Source organism: Crocodylus siamensis, chromosome 1, assembly GCF_052110815.1.
Source record: "Crocodylus siamensis isolate JL-2025a chromosome 1, ASM5211081v1, whole genome shotgun sequence".
In the NCBI taxonomy this organism is placed as follows: domain Eukaryota; kingdom Metazoa; phylum Chordata; order Crocodylia; family Crocodylidae; genus Crocodylus; species Crocodylus siamensis.
In genome coordinates, this window is record NC_143395.1 from 101,105,556 (window position 1) to 101,122,775 (window position 17,220).

General features: G+C 40.5%; 1 protein-coding gene across 1 annotated transcript in view; it reads left to right on the forward strand.

Moving 5' to 3' along the window:
* LAMA2 (laminin subunit alpha 2) overlaps window positions 1-17,220 on the forward strand; it is a 437,413-nt gene that overhangs the window by 291,623 nt on the left and 128,570 nt on the right. Inside the window, exons 35-36 of the mRNA XM_090032537.1 lie at window positions 10,903-11,045; window positions 11,527-11,625. Of these exons, the coding sequence (XP_089888663.1) occupies window positions 10,903-11,045; window positions 11,527-11,625 (242 nt within the window). The remainder of the gene's footprint in view (window positions 1-10,902; window positions 11,046-11,526; window positions 11,626-17,220) is intronic.

A 17,220-nucleotide genomic window follows, 5' to 3' on the forward strand; every position in this document is an offset into this window, starting at 1 on the left:
TCAATTCCCCCCGCCCCCAACTCTTCTTTTCCATGCTGTCTGTAGCACCACTCTCTGAAGGAGCAGAGGAGGGGTGACTGCCAGCTCAGCCCAGCACGTTGTTGAACTGGGACCCCCTGCCTTCCCCGTCTGATCTCCCACCACCAGGCATTTCAGCTACAAGGGTATGGTTGTCCCCCTGCCCTTCCCAGGAATCTGAGCCCTGTAGCCACAGGGGAAGGGGCTTCAGCTGGGAACTTTGCACTGGCTCTGGGTGTGTGGTGGGTGGCCCTTCTTGGAGCCACTGCAATGCATGGGCCCAAGGCTCAGATGGAATTGGGAAAGGGGAAGGGACACCCTGTGCCCTACTGATGCAGAGTATGCTGCTGGAACTGCCTTTCCCTCTCATAGCTCACGATTCACGCTCCCACCCCCACCTCTGTCTTGCTTGGGGTGGACCCTTGTGTCCCCACCCTGGACAAAATCCAGAGACCCCCATGCCTGCATGAGTGAGGGTAGCCCCAGGGGACCAGAGTCTAAGTGCTGCAAGGCAAACATGCCTCCCTCCACTAGCTGCCTGCAGCTGAGAGATGCCTGTGGCTAACAGATGATGTGGCAGGGGGTTGGGGGTATGATTGCTTGTGCCTGTCAGCCAGTCATCATGGGTGGCCTTGGCATTGGGCTGTTCTCAGCAGTTTCTGGCAGCCTAGAGGCATGCTGGGAGACATGTAGGAGTGCCCTCAACCTGCTGGCCTTGGCCAGTTCAGGCCACCTGTGTACCCGCCCCACCAAAGGGCCAATGTGTGTTCTGTTTGTTCTCGATCTAACCTAGGGTGCTTAGAGTAAACTACGTAACTTGGATCTGTTCCTCCTCAGGCTTTTCAGATGTCTGTACCTAGCCTTAGGTGCCTGTCCTTGTTGTATTTAGGTGGGAAAAAATTGTGAGCAAAAACTAGAACTATTTTAAATGATTAGATCATCAATTTAAACTTCAGAGTTGTTTTTTATTTGTACCCACACAAGTTTCATTTTCCTGTTCCCACCTGAGAACCAGAGTTACACTTACATATTTTAGTATTGGAAGATAGGACTGAGAGGGTCTTTTTATATTATCAAGCCTAGTCCTATGCTATTCAGACAAGCACACCACGTAATCCCTTCCATAACTCCCTTTACCCCACATAATCTCTTCAAGCTCTCTCTTAAAGTGAGTTAGTTTTGCTTCATTTTGTTTTGCCTTTTTTTGCCACTGCTTCTCTTATTGGGAAGCTCTTGTACAGTTTTTCTGCCATGATGGCTAAAATCTTTTCTCCAGCTTCCAACTTAGATTTACTTATGGCCAGGTTATATTCATTTGTTCTTGAGCCAACATTTTCCTTTATCTTAAATGTGGCAGACCACTGCCCAACTCCCCATTTCCCCAGTTGGTTCTGTTTGAACAGTAGGTTTATGATGTGCCCAAATGCATGGAGCCAGTATAGGTGCTTGTATGCACTTTCTCCTCCTTATAGATTATAGAGGATGTGATATAGAGTGTGTCAGAGAAAAAGACCATTGGTGAAGTTATGATGTACTCTGATGATCATTAGCTGTCAAAGGTCCCATCAAGAGCTACTGGCAGTGGATGTCACTTAGAGAAGCCCTGACACTTTTTCTCCCCCAGCCAGAGCCCTTGGTGGTGCAAAGTTGAGCTTTGCAACTGAGGATCTGACTGCTTATGTTACAAGTAGTTAAAAGTGGCACTAACTTTAAGGCAAATATACACAAATACATGCATGTAGGTAGTAGATATATTTGTATGTATTATACATTTAACAGAACTGTCTGCTCAAGCTATTAACATTTTGGTAGACCATATTTAATATGATCAGAAATGAATATAGATTTTGGATGGTTGTGTTCAACACCAAATAATTTCTCCTAATGAATTCTTTGGAAATGTTCTTTAAAGGGCAACATTATATTTAAAAACAGGACATAAAAGTTAAGGAATATATACTGAAATTGTATTAAAGGTGACTTTTTAGCCAACCTATTACAATGCATTATTATTCAAACGTAACATTTATATGTTAATGTCTCTTTATACTAAATAGCTTAATGGTAAAAAACTTGCAGAGGAAAGGTAGAAAAATACCAAAGAGAAGTGTGCACTTGCATGTAAATAATTGAATTCAAAATATAATCTAACTTGTACAATACTAGTTTGTCATACCTAACAGTTGTCACTACTTTTTAAAAAAAATATGACATTTTTGCTACTGTTTAGGAGATAACCTTTTTCAATGTTGTTTCATGATAGTTACATTGTACATAGTGACAGGTTGCTTTAAACAAGTTAGTTACACTTTCATTAGAATAGAACAATAACTACAGATGGATAGCCATTCCACAATCAGCTTCCCCAGTAACCTCATCAGAATAACGTTAGGTTTACTCTGATGTGCAGTTAGGACAGAGCAGTAAAAACATGGCCAAAAATAGATATCCTTTGAAAAACACAGTAGTCTGAATGACCTAGGGAAATAACTTGTGAACTAAATGACTTCAGGAGGGATGTGGACAACATGGAGAAGGTCCAGAGGAGGGCCACTCACATGATCAGGGGGCAGCAGGGCAGGCCCTACGAGGAGAGGCTACGGGACCTGAACCTGTTCAGAGAAGGCTCGAGGGGGATGAATACCTAGCTGATTAATATACATACCCATTGCAGCTTGTGTTCTCATGGAATCCATTTATTATAACTCATTTTCCCTTCTTTGTTCAAAAAAACAATAGCCTTCTTAGGCAATAAGAAAATTAGTAGCAGGTGAGAGCTTATTTTTAATGATTCTGGGACAAATTGTTTAATTTCAAACATGAACAATTTACCCCCAATTTTCTTAATTTGCACAGTTATGAATTTTGATTTATAATCAGTTATCCTATCTGTGCACCCCCATAGCATTAAATGAGAAAAAATATTTAAATGCTGTTATAAAAGTCATTGTTGACCAACATTTGACCCAGTATCAATATTCTACTTGTAGTAGACATTAGAGGTGATAGCTTGGATATTGTGCCGTGGGTACTGGAGGCAAGAGTTGACTTTTTAATTATGGTTGCAGTATTTCCTAAATATGCACAACTCTGTAAAAGTTAAAACGTTACAGCTCCAATCCTAAGGGCTCTGACACATGTCACATTTAAGATATGATTAAAAGGTTAATTGTGCCTTGAATAACTGAGCCACAAAGTTATTTCACATATAATGTGTGACAACTTTGTGGCTATTTTGTATCATGCCTTAAGTTGAACATGTAGCCAGTTCGGGCTGGCCCACTCAGCTGAGTATCAGGATCCAGAGTGGAACAGTCCACAGCTGTCCTCTACCTGGTTGGGCTAAAAAAAGAACTAGTCTCTGAACCCCAGGACCTGTAAAAACCATGTATGCTCCCCTGCTGGTCAGCAAACAGGGTTTTTACTTATCTCCCATGCATGGGAATCCTGGGATTGAGCTCCAGCAGCCCAATCCTAGGGTCCTGGTACACTGGGACCTGTGAAAACTACTTGTGCCCCTGAGCTGGGGTCTTGATAATCAGCTGATTGTTGCCAGAGCTGGGGACTGGACTATGCCTGGTTCTAGATCCCAGTTTGGTCCCCATCCCCAACTAATAGTCAGCTTATTGTGGGCACCCAGGCTTTAATTTTCTGATTCAGGGGCTGGGATAAGGATCTGGCAAGAAAGGCATGACTGGAATCTAATGCCTGATCCCAAAATCAAACATCCTGCTGTGCATATGTGCTTGGTAAGGTGTGTGATTGTTGGGATCACAGATTAGCTCTGATCATGCCTTAAAATGGACCTTAGTGCACACAGGTAACTTTGCACATGGATATAATCTCACAGCAATGCCTCCCCATGGCCCAATAGTACATTTAGGGCACAGCAAATGATTGAGGCCCTTAATATTTAATTTTTTCAAACAATTATGGAAGTTTAAAAGTTTAGGCTATCAGGCACTTAGTACTGTGCATATAGCCAAGGCATATCACCCAGACTTCCTGTCAATGACAGCTTTTTTCTTGTTCTTTCCTTCATTCCCAAAGAGCTTGAGCCTAAGCTGATTGAAATCAATGGAAAGACAGCTGTTCTTCTCAGTGGGATTTCTGTCAAATCTGTAGTGTGTTGATCCTGTTTTAAAATTAGCCCCAATTCTTGTAAAACCTTGCATATGTGCATTTTTATACACTGAGTATATTTACTCAGATCTAATACGACCCTGAATTTAAGACAGCCCTCTAGTAATTAGATTCTTTACATGGAAAATTTATAAATTTGTTTTGGAGGGTCATCTTTAATCTCCCCCACCCCATATGAATGCTGCTGGTAGTGGGGGAGCAGGTGCTTGTGTCTACCTCCTTGCTACCTCTGCCCCCTGCCTGCCTCCCCACAGCCTTGCCCCCCGCCCCCCTAAGTCTCTACTCTCTTCTGTAGCAGCTGAAGCTGTGGCTACAACCCCAGCCCCAGGCAAGAACTGGTGCCCAAGCCATAGCAGCTGTCTGTCCTTGCCACTGCCTTCCTACTTGATTTTAAGACACGGGACTAACCCAATGTTAAATGGAAGGGAGGTCATCTTAGAATCACTTAAATATGGTACTTAACTTGAACTGCTCAGAAAGCATAAAGTTAAGTATATGGATAAGCTTTCCATGACTATGGTCTTAGACTGCAAGCTTTTCAGGATGGTGACTGTGGACATAATTCAAAGTGTTTCTATAGGCACTTACACTTAGGCATTGCAACTTCCAAGTGGTCCGGGGTACAGTTCAGTCTGACTAGTTTAGGCACCTTGGATCTTTACACAGTCATTGAACAGACTTTGAAGGAATTTAAGAGCAGTCAAGTTTAGGTACCGAAGCTGTGTACACAGAGATTAGGATGGGGAAGGCACCTCCAAACTAAAGCGATATCTGGACATAGCCAAAAAGAAATGAGAAATGGAGGGGTGTATCTCTGTGGCACAAATGCCTGCTTAAGTCTGGGCACATCTGCATGTGCATTAACATGTCATTATGACTCCACATTAAGTTTAGTACCTTACAGGTACTACCTACCAGGTACTAATTAAATATGCAGTAACTGGCACTACTGCACAGTAGCACCAGTGCATACCTTTTTAGTGCCACTAATGCACAGTAGACTAATTCTACTGCACATTAGCATGGCTTTTGCTGTGATGCACTAATGTGCAGTAGAATTAGCCTACTGTACATTTAGCATCTCATGTAGATGTGCCCACTGTCTGTTAAATATCTTTACTCACTTATGATACACGTGACCTAGTCTCCTGTTGAAGGACAGCTGTTAATGGGTTTCTGGAGATAGTTGTGTTCAGGTTTCTACCTTCATTCAATATTGTGGTGTTCTATGTGTTCAATATTGACTGTCCATTCACCCAAGGAGTAGGATACCTGTGTTCTGTGCCTGTCTTATCTTGACATGATTTGAACCCTACATCTCCCACTTCCTAGGAGAGTGTCCTAACTACCAAGTTATAAAATAGATTCATCCCTAAATTCCATTTTACATTAAATAACCATTGGTTAAAAAAATGAAATAACTCAGGTCTGCACTTTCCAGGAGAGTGTTGTAAAAAGGGCTGCAGAAACAGGCCCATTCTTGATTGATCCCAGCACTGTTTTATGCATTTGTCATTATATGATTATTTGTTAAAAAACAAAAATAAACCTGGCAGCAGAAACTAGACGCCAGAATTTTTCTTTCATTTGAAGCACCCAGTAGCAATAGAAGGTGTCTCTTGCTAGTTCTCCTTCTGACCCCAGTACTCTTGCCTGTTTGCCTGTTCACCCTCAACAGGAGAGATGGAGAGTCCCCACTTCTAATTTGGTAGTTAGGGCACTCTCCTTGGCACTAAGGAATCTTGCTTCGAATAGCCTGAGATGGAGGAGGGCCTATAATCCAGGTTTCCCACTCCCTGGGTGAGTGCTTTGACCACTAGTACATTGAGCAAAAGGTGAGCACTGCCAGTTGGTTTTTACCTGAATTCAGTGCTATTAATATAATGTAGGATTAAATGATAAAAATATTTTATCACTGTTATAAAAGTAATTGTTGAACAACATTTGGCTCAGTGCTTTTCTTTCATGTAATGACCAAGGCCTTTGTACTGAGCCAGACTTTAGGAAAACTTTGAATTGTAATTGACGTTAGGCATGAGTTAGGTGCTATGATGCACTTAAGCCCTCCATATGAATTGTATCTAAGCTCTATGATAGATGCCGAGGAACATTGGCCCGACCCAGCTGTGCAGGCACGTGCAGTCTGTGGTGCTACAAACTTCTTTACAGTACCAGAAACCACACATGTTGCACGTTAAACCATGTGGGATACTGCTAACTAGCAGCGCTAGGGCAGAATTTGCTACCAGCATTTCCTGGTAGCAAATAAAACCTCTGAAAAAAAAGTGGCCTTGAGACAGGAAGGCCTTGAGACAGGACATCAAGTCCCTGTCTCTGCGTGCCTCAGTATGGGGACTTCACTGTGGAGACTCTGCACTGAGACACGTGGAGTTCCCACAATGAGGCACACTGCACTCCAGCCAAACACAGAGTGAGGGCTTTGCAGGTGCCTTAACAAGGGGGCTGCCTGCTGACTAGGCCCATGCTGAGACACCCTATGCCCCAACAAACATGTGGAGCATCAGGATAACGTGTCCTGCTGCAAACCACATGAGCAAGGGCAAGCACTGCAGCATAAAGTAATACCACAAATTTGTGCTGCTACTGTTTATGCTGCTGCAAATGCATGCCCCTGCTCATGTGGATGCACCCATTCAGTCCAAAATAGAGGCATCTAATGAATTCAGTGCTTAGTGAGTTTTGTGGCTACTATCACAGGGCCAATTTGAATTACTTTTTGGAACTTAGATGCCTAAACTTTGCCTAAGTCCTATTTATGTGCTTAATTAGCCAATTTGATTCCTGTCCTGATTCTTTTCCTGTATGCTAATGCAGTGGCTGACACAAACGTGATTGGTTACTTTTCTCAGTAGAGCCTCCAGGCTTTACTGTAACATGTATAATTCATAATGAAATAATAACTCACCTACTGAGCACTTTTAGGGCCTTGCCTCTAAAAAATTAGCCTATAGTACTTTGAGTTTTGCTGTAACGCTTAAACAGCAAACCCTTTCCTTAGAGAGATATTGCCAACATGGTGCCTGCATACAAACAGGACATAAATGAAAAGGAGGCACTTTGGCTCCTGCTCTCTGACTAATAAGAAAAGATAGAAAAAAATCATGTACAACATAGAAGATAGAAAATATATTTACACATATAGAATATTTATTAATTTAATATAACCATGATAAAAGAGATAAACTATGCCATGTAGTCAACAAACCTGCATTCTACCAATCAAAAAAGAAAATTATCAAGGGTCCTTTAACAAGTATACCCTGATGCCAACCCCTGACCCTTTCCATCTGTGAGTCTGCTAGCTGCTGTGTGTTGGTCAAGGACAGTAAACAGGGGATTACAAATAATGCAGAGCAGAAATTAACCTGATCCAGATCTGAACCTAAATTTCACCAGGTTTCAGAGACAGGTCATGGATGAAATCCTGGCTCTGTTGCATTCACTGGCAATATTCTTCTGTAAATTCCAGAAACCCAGGATTTCACCTCTTTTGTATATGTGCTCTTTTTTCCCTTTCTTTTTGACCTATTGATGAAGGAAAAAAATTAAGAAAGAAAGAATTAGGTTCATATTATACACTATCCAGTTGAACACCTGGGATTGATTACAAATTCAGTCTCTCACTGCGCTGACTGGCCATATCTAGGATTGCAGAAGAAGTAATCCTAGACAAAAACATAGTTAATATTAAAAAGTCATAAGTTGCCAAGAGTTACCACATAATGAGGTCAGAAATTCCAGACTTCTCTTATAAAGGAAAATAGCTGTGATCATAATAAGATGGGTGCTGGCATTTTACTAATGATGAGTAGTTTGGTTTCAGATACACAAGGCAAAATTCAACCATAATATTTTTCTTCCACCAGTCATGTAGCACCTACAGTGGCCAGAAAGAGAGATTTGTAGCAATGCACTATTACAGTAGTGTAGCATTCACTATTACCATAGAGTAGAAGCACCAATCAGCTCAGGAATGAGTCCACGTCTGCCCTCCTCATCCAGAAGAAACCTGTGGAGAACATCAAATAGTGTTTGTACACAGGTTTTTGGATCATTACTGTGTATTGCTACACTAATATATTCATAATGAACATTTTATATAATGTAGCATCTTGAAAGATAAGATAGGGGAAAATATATTGAGGAAATGAGAGCTTTTCAAAAATCTGCAGGCCATTAAGAGGAATTACAGAATAAAGAGGACTTGATGGAGATGATCTGATTCCATTGGCATATTCATTTTTCATCCTCTAAAATTTGGGGAAATGGGCTAATGTCCATAAAACATGTATATCTTACACTGTAATTTCTTGTGTGATGAATGTTTCTTAAGTATTTGTTTTGGAAACATGCTTTCTGATGGTTTTTGCTAAGAGGTAAGTTACAGTTTTTTGTAGTTATGCATGAAAGATGATAGTGAGAAGTGAAAATGCAGTATTTTGTGTTAATTGCTAACTGAAAGATTGTAATACTGACTGCATGATTTGCCCCTTACATGTGTGCTCTGCTATAATGATCTAAAGGTAACACGGTATCTCTTAGTATTAGACACAAATTTATCCTGACAGTTTTATGGATCAAGCCTTGGAAATATTTAGTCATGTAAAATATAATCATGTGCTTGAAATATTTGCTATTGTTCTAATACGTTTCATCCTGTATATTGGAGTAACTTCACCCTGTCTTTTCTAGTCAACTGTGTTCCTCACTTGATGTAGTTCTTCTTTTCAGCATGATTATTATGCAAGAGGTGTTAATTCACACTGAATGCTCACAGCACACTTACCAAATGGCAGTTGTTTATTCATTGAGAACACTTCATGTCTTTATAAGTTATTCAAGATTTTCTTATCATGGTGAATTAAGTTTAGCTTTAACATCCAATTTTTAGGTTTTATTACCATCCACTCCAAAACTTTTGAGGGCAAATAGAAGTAGCTTATTGTTTAAAATACTGTGTATCAGGATAAAAAAAACAGTCCATTACATCAAAGCATGCAGTCCTTTGTGTAATGCTATGAATTCTACCCCTAAAATAATTTCCTCAGCTTAAAGAGCACTAGCTTTCTACTGTAGCCTCCAAAATGGTTATCAGCTCTGTGCGTCTTGACCAATTATGGAATAGAAGCTGGTAAAAAAAACAAAAAAACCCACTCTTGCTGTAAAACTTGCATTTCCCTTGTGTTTTTCTATCTTCTAAATGCACTGATACAGACAACAAGAGTGGGGGCAGTAAGAGGTTTTTTGTCATACAGGCATAAACCAGAATATATAGGCCCCCACAAAAACAATTACATTGCACTTCAGCTAAAGCAATAAAATATTGAGGGGTAGGAAGACAAATTAAATGAAGAAATGATCTGTTAAAATAGCAATATCCTCCTTCTAGTGAAACTTGCCTACCCTCTTCCTAGTGCCATATGCCAGCATCCATCTTCTCAGATGCCTCTCCAGCTAGCATGTTGGCTTTTTGGTGTATTAAATCAGTATCCGTTTTTCTTTCTGTATCAGCACTTGAACCAATACCCTGCTACATTAAACCACAGTCCTAGCCCAGTATAGAATGAGAGATCATTCTGATAAGTGTGACTGAGGATTATCAAGAGCAGAAATTTAATCTGCTTGAACAATAGATTACAGGAAAAAAGCTGTCATTCTGCATTGAAATTCATCTCCCATACCTAATATTTTTACAAAGATGCACACTTTGTTGAATGGTTTTTTAGCCATTAGACTGCCTAAGAGGGTGTTTCTGACTGATATAATTGCATCCTTGTAAAATTTTAGGCACAGCCCTGTATGTCTCTTAGCTTCCCCAGTGTATTCATTGTTTTACAATTACTTCACCTCCTGAGATGCTATATAGCTCTGCTGATCCTATGTAACACCTTTGTGCTTGAAGACAAGAGACTTATATCCACAGAAAGTCATACCAATAATTTCCTATGAGGTGAATTTTCTGTCTGTAGGGTGAATAACATGAGATTCAAAGGTTATGTGAACTTCTTTTAATGGATAATAAAATACATGGAAAGAAATGTTGCAAATTCCTTTAAGGCATGTAATACGCAACAGTATTTTTCAAGCTATACAGCATTTGCAAAACAAGACACATACATTAAAAAATTATTAGATGGATAATGAAAGGAAGTGGAAAAAAGGCTTAATGGAAAATGGTCAGCATGTTCACATGGACCTTTTTTGCTCTCTGTATTACAGTTTAACATACTTAGCCACACTATTGTGTGGTAGATCTATAAAGTATATAAATGGCATGAATGTAGGTTTTCTTATATTCAAACACATTGTAGCACAATCCATAATTCTCTTTTTAGTGCTTCTTAGATTTTCTGTACTACCTGTCTTCTTCCTCCAGACTTCTTCCGAATTGCTTGGCTAATTTAGGATTTTATACAGGCTAGCCTATAGCATGTAATGTTAATTTTTGCTGCTTAAACCAGTTATGTCTGCTAATTTTGCTCTTTATGGTTTATATATTATGCTGCCCCATTATCAGGTTCTGGGCAATAAGACCTTTATTTCTCTAGTTGCTGTTTCTATAATTTCTTTCTTAGTACTGTACACTTGTTGGGGTTAATTATCTGAGATTAGTACTATTATCTTTCACTGAATTCTGTGTGTGTTGTAAAATATTTCTGAGTCAAATATCTGACTTAAATACTTAGCAGGACTAAGTATGCTTTACTGTCTTTTCCTCAGCTTGTGATGATGAATGCACAGGAGTTCTTCTCAATGACTTGGATCAACTAAACCAGATGGTTATGAGTGTCAATCTCAGTGCCCCACTGCCTGCTCCATATAAAATGCTGTATGGTTTTGAGAACACAACACAGGAATTAAAGGTATATTCACAGTAGAGATGCACAACCCCTCAGACAGCTGCTTCAGTACAGACTAGCAGCTATTCACTCAAACTTACAGCTATGGTTAGAGGTAGGGAAGAAGAAAAATTAAAGGTTTAATTACTTCAAACTTGTCACAGTTGGTAAACAGTTATTGCAATTATTTATTTTGACTTACTGTAATAAGTTAATCATTCAGTGATAATTTATGTTTGTGCACCTACATGCAAATACGTTTCAGTCAAGAAAAGAATGAAGTTCTATTAAAAATGAAATAGAGTTCTTTTAACAGTTCATAAAACAGTTATATTGCAGCATATATTGTCTATCCTATGTTAAACCCCCTGAGTTTTGGAAGGGTGTGACAGTAGTAATTAGTGTAAAAAAACTTGTGTATTCCACAGTGAGAAGCATACTTTGATGTTTCTTCTTTCCATTATTTCTGAAACACTTAAATCTATAAATTAAAATATTTTTGCAGCACTTGTTATCACCTCAACGAGCACCAGAGAGACTCCTTCAGTTGGCAGAGAAAAACCTGGAAACCCTTTACACAGAGATGAACGAACTATTGAAAAGAGTGAGTCCATAGGGTTGTGGGTTGGTTCTGGGGAAGCTGTTCAGTAACAGAGAACATTCGTTTTTGGAGGTGAATTTAATATGGTTGAATGGATAAAGTATAAAACACTTTTCAATCAAATGAGATGGTTTGAACTCCCATCCCCCAGCAGCTTGTTTTTAGGGGCCAGTTTATTGAGATATAGTCTCAGCACCCAAGAATGAAAGGATTTTAAAATGCTATTGCTAAAGCAAAGAGACTCTTTGTTGTGGCAAATCTGAACAAGTCTCAAAAGGACTGCTGACAAAAGCAACAGTGGCTAGACTGTGAGATTATTACCTTGCTAGTCTCATGTAGCTGAAGTCTTGGTTGGTTGATGCACTCAGCAACTGAATATGTGAGTTTCTCTCATTTCCCCCTTCAAGTCAGTCCTCCCTCTCAAAAAGCTTTTGCTTTGTTTCTGCATCAGCAAACTCATCCCCTAAAAACTCCATATTCTCTTTCAAACCTCCTGGGTCTGACTATCTCAGTGAAATAATACAATGTGTTTCTCTTGTGGGATTGCCTGTCACAACACACGTACCAGAAGTTCACTCTGTGAATTCCTCTGAGTTATAAAGTGCCCAGGCAGTCTCAAGGCATATTACAGAAAAAGTTCTGCTGTTTCTGCAGTTCAAACGGTAAAAAAAAAAATCCAGTTGCTGTGGTTGCTTGTTTCTCTGGTGGCTGTAGAAGAAATGGCAAGCTAAATTGATTCAGGTTCTGGGCAGAACTGCACAGCAAGGCAGTATATTCTGGTTTCAAATCATATCTAGTTATCATTCAGAGTCAATCACTGGAGTAATCAAACATTAGAACTGTATTTATAGGGAGAATTCAATTTAAAAAAAAATCCCTTTACTTTAAAAAAAAAACCTTTGAGGAAAGTGACAGTCTCCAGGAGGCCACTTCTATGCACTAGTTATTCTTTTTTATTGGGAAAGTTTTTATTTCAGTGCAGAATGTAGTTAGGTTATCAGGAGACCTTGAAAGGAAAATAATATAAAGTATGCCACCTAGTGGTAAGAAAATCCAAGAAAGGGAATTATTATAATGCTTGATGAAACTCAAACTTCTTAAAAGTTTGCACACCTGATGATGTTCAGCAAAGTAGTTCATCTGCTTTCTGTACTTTCATAAGCACACACTCAGGGTACTGTGTGGTGTACTTTTAACACATACAGCTAAGAATAGGTATCTGGAGTTTGAAAAATTCTAATTCATTTTAAAATCTTACCCTAAAGAGCATCATTGTAACCTTAAGACATTTTGAGTGGGTTAGCTTTTGTAAATTATCTATATTATTTTGTAAATTTCTATTGAATTATGGTGTGTACTTCCATGCATGTTTGTGTGTGTAAATCTTTGCTGAGTTACAGCATGTAAACTTAGAAAGTGTGTGCATGTATGTATACCACCAATGCTAAAATGAAGGAATCTTATTCATTGTCTCTTCATTCATCTGTGCTTACTCCCCCCACCTTACAAGGGGACTGGGCATAATTAAAAAGCCTTTGATCTTAAAGACCTTCTATTAAGAGGACCCTATATTTGAAAGCAGAGAAAATGACACTTCTTAGATTTGGTTTTCTCAAGTTGTGAACAAGTTCCAGGAGTTGTGAGCATTCTTTTTTCTTCCTTTTTTCTTCCCCTTGAAAATTTTTTAAAAAGGGATTCTTTTCTTGAAGGGATAACCTTGAAACACGAACGAAGAGTTCAGTCTGTGTTGGCTTGTTGAATCTATAGACAGAAATAATAATTCTCAGAAGTGTGACCTGTTTGATTCATCTTAGTCCAGGGTATGTGAACACTGCCACCCTGCTACTTTGCTTCTGCCAGAGGCCTACCATGTTGTTTTTTTCAGACCTGCCTTGCTGCCTGTGTCTCTGGTTCTTCAGTTATCCCCACAATGGGTAGTTAATTGGATTGCAGTTTGTCGTCTTAGCATTGGGATTGTAAGGAGGTGCCAACTGCTAACTTTGCTTTTCAGTGGGACAATGGGCCCAGCTAGGGGGAGTGTGTGGGGTGAGAGGAGGGCTGTTTTCTATCATGTAGCATTTGGGAATGTAGTTACTATATAAAGACATGTCTAATTACCATGTGATGGCTAGTGCCAAGAATAAATTATAGGGCTGCAAATAATAAAGCATCTTCTTCCTTCCTTCCTATAATCTGAAGGTCACAGAAACACAAGAGAAAGGTGCTAGGGAGCATATTAAGGAGGAAGTAGAAAGGTGGAAGTTGCCATACATTTAATGTAAAATGTAGAAGAAAATGCTATTTCTTGTTTTTGCTCTGTCAGTGCCTTTTTTATTCTTTCTTCACAGATAGTGTAGCTCTTATCCCCCATCTCTCCCCATTGTCTTCCATCTTGTCCACACTACCAATTCATTCATATCCTCATTAGCTAATTAGATTTTATTCTTTTCCCTCCACTTAATTGATTCCTTCTCCTCTCGCTGCTCTCCCTCCCTCATGCTCCATCCCTTCATTTTCTCATTCCATGCTCTGATTTCAGGAAGATTTTGGAGAGTGTTGGGGAAAACTTCCTGGTGCAAGTGCTGGAGCAGCTAACTAGGAGCCATGCTCTTCCTGACTTGCTGCTCACAAACAGGGATGAATTGGTGGGAAATACAGTAGTGGATGGCAACGTGGGCAGCAACGACCACAAGATGATTGAGTTCAGGGTCCTGAGGAAAGGAAGGATGGAGAGCAGCAGAATAAGGATCCTGGACTTCAGAAAAGCAGACTTTGACTTGCTTAGGGAACTCATGGGCAGGATCCCCAGGGAAGCCAGTCTGAAGGGGAAAGGAATGTAGGAGAGCTGACTGTACTTTAAAGAAGGCTTACTGAGGGTGCAGAAGAAAACCATCCTGATGCACAGGAAGACATCAGGTATGGCAGAAGACCAGCTTGGCTTAACAGAGAACTCTTCAGTAAACTAAGCCACTAAAAGGAACCTTATAAGAAGTGGAAACTTGGACAAATAACTAGAGATGAGTATAAGAGTTTTGCTCAGGCATGCAGGGATAATGTCAGGAAATTCAAAGCTCAATTGGAGTTGCAGCTGGCAAGGGATGTGAAGGGTAGCAAGAAGAGTTTCCACCAGTATGTTGGTAGGAAGAGGAGGATCAGGTCCCTTACTAAAGTGTAGGTCCCTTACTAAATGGGGGAGGCAACCTTGTCACAGAGGATAAGGACAAAGCTGAAGTGCTCAATGCCTTTTTTGCCTCAGCCTTCACAGGCAAGGTCATCTCCCAGACTAAAGTTTGAGGAGGAGTTGAGCAGCCAACTGATGAAAGAACAGGTTAGGGACTATTTAGAAAAGCTGGACATATACAAGTCCATAGGTCCAGAGAGGCTGCACCGGAGGATGCTGAGGGAGTTGGCTGATGAGATTGCAGAGCCACTGGCCATAATCTCTGAAAATTTATGGCAATCAGAAGAGGTCCTGGATGATTGGAAAAGGGCAAACATAGTGTCCATATTTAAGGAAGGGAAAAAGGAGGATTCTTACCTCAGTTCCTGGAAAATTCATGGAGCAGGTCCTCAAGGAATCCATTCCTAAGCACTTGGAAGAGAAGGTGATTAGGACCAATCAGCATGGATTCTGCAGGGGCAAGTCATGCCTGACTAACCTGATTGCCTTCTATGATGAGATGACTAGCTCTGTGAGTATGGGGAGACCAGTGGATGTGGTGTACCTTGATTTTAACAAGGCTTTTGATATGGTCTCCCACAACATTCTCGCAGGCAAGCTAAGGAAGTATGGGCTGGATGAATGGACTGTAAGGTGGATAGAAAACTGTCTAGAGCATGAGACTCAGAGAGTGGTAATCAATGGCTCGATCTATAATAGAACCAAGCTGTGGGGAGTAGTAGATATGCTGGAGGATAGGGCTAGGATTCAGAGTGACCTAGACAAGTTGGAGGATTGGGTCAAAAGGAATCTCATAAGGTTCAGCAAGGATAACTGCAAAATCCTGCACTTAGGACAGAAAAATCCCATGCACCAGTACAGGCTGGGGGCTGACTGGCTGGGCAGCAGCTCTGCAGAAAATGACCTGAGGGTTACAGTGGACAATACACTGAAAATGAGCCAGTAAGAGTGACCTTGTTGCCAAGAAGGTGATACTGGGCTGCATTGGTAGATGTATTGCCAGCAGGTCAAGGGAAGTGATTATTTCCCTATATTCAGCACTGGTGAGGCCACATCTGGAGTATTGTGTCCAGGGTTGGGGCCCCCACTACAGAAAGGATGTGGACAAATTAGAGAGTCCAGAGGAAGGCAACAAAAATGGTGATTTAATAGCAGCCTTCAACTACCGGAAGGGTGGTTCCAAATAAGATGGAGCTAGACTGTTCTCAGTGGTGGCAGATGACAGAACAACTCTTTGTTCTGGTCTCAAGTTTCAGAAGGAAGTTTAGGTTTGATATTAGGAAAAATATTCTCACTAGGGGGGTAGTAAAACACTAGAACAGGTTACCCAGAGAGGTGGTGAAATCTCCATCCTTGGAGGTTTTTAAGACCTGGCTTTGGCTGGCTGGGATGATCTTGTTGGGGATGTTCCTACTTTGAACCAGGGGGTTGTACTAGATGACCTCCTGAGGTCCCTTCCAACCCTAACATACTATGATTCCATGATTCCCAGCATTTGCTTTCAAACAAGGCTATTTCTGTGTTTTACTAAGGTTCCTATGAGACCTCTACACAGCCAACCTGAGTCTTTCCCTTCCACCTTCCTTGTTCAAAGAGGTGTTCCTCAACTCAGAAAAAACCCTTCTCTCCTGCCTTGCCCATGAAAATCACAGTTTCCCTGCACATAAAATTGACACTAAAACTGGAGAATAAGAGCAGAGGCAACATTAGTTTCAAGCAGAGGGAAATACTGGATATAGAGCTAGGACTCTGCCTCTGAACAATGAACAATAATTATCCAAACACAGGCTGTTGTGCACTCTCTATTGTCTGCAGTTCATGAAGTATCGAATCACCTGGAGTTTGTTCCCAAGTGGCATCCAGGGGTTGAAAAAATGCTTTGCCAGGATTACCCCACAGTTCAATTCGATAGAGTTGCTTCTACCAGAAATCAGTTTAAACAGAAGACATAGGGTTGTGCAAAGACACTGCTGTTTAGATTGACTTCAGATTTTGGGGCAGTGTCCAGGTGTGATGGATAATAAGAATGACATACGTGGGTATACGTCCTCTAGGCCTGTAGGACTCTCAGACCTTGAAAAACACCCCGTCCCTAAATTCTCAAATACGTAAAGAGAAGATGACATCAGACATGCCATGCTGGATAAGACTAGTGGTCCATCAAGATGATTCTCTTATTTCACCTGTCTCCTATCTTGGGTGACCTTCATATCTCACAGAGCTACAGAATTAGCTTTTATCTAGACAGTCAATGTGTTTTCTTGAGCCTTAGAATGGAGACAGACGTCATCTTTGTGCTGCCATAAAAATGTATATGGTGGCACAAAATGAAAGCAAGCAGATGTCCTTGCCTTCTATCATGCCACAGGTGCTCAAATTTATGGCCATGACAAAAGGTAGTATTAAACTGGACCACT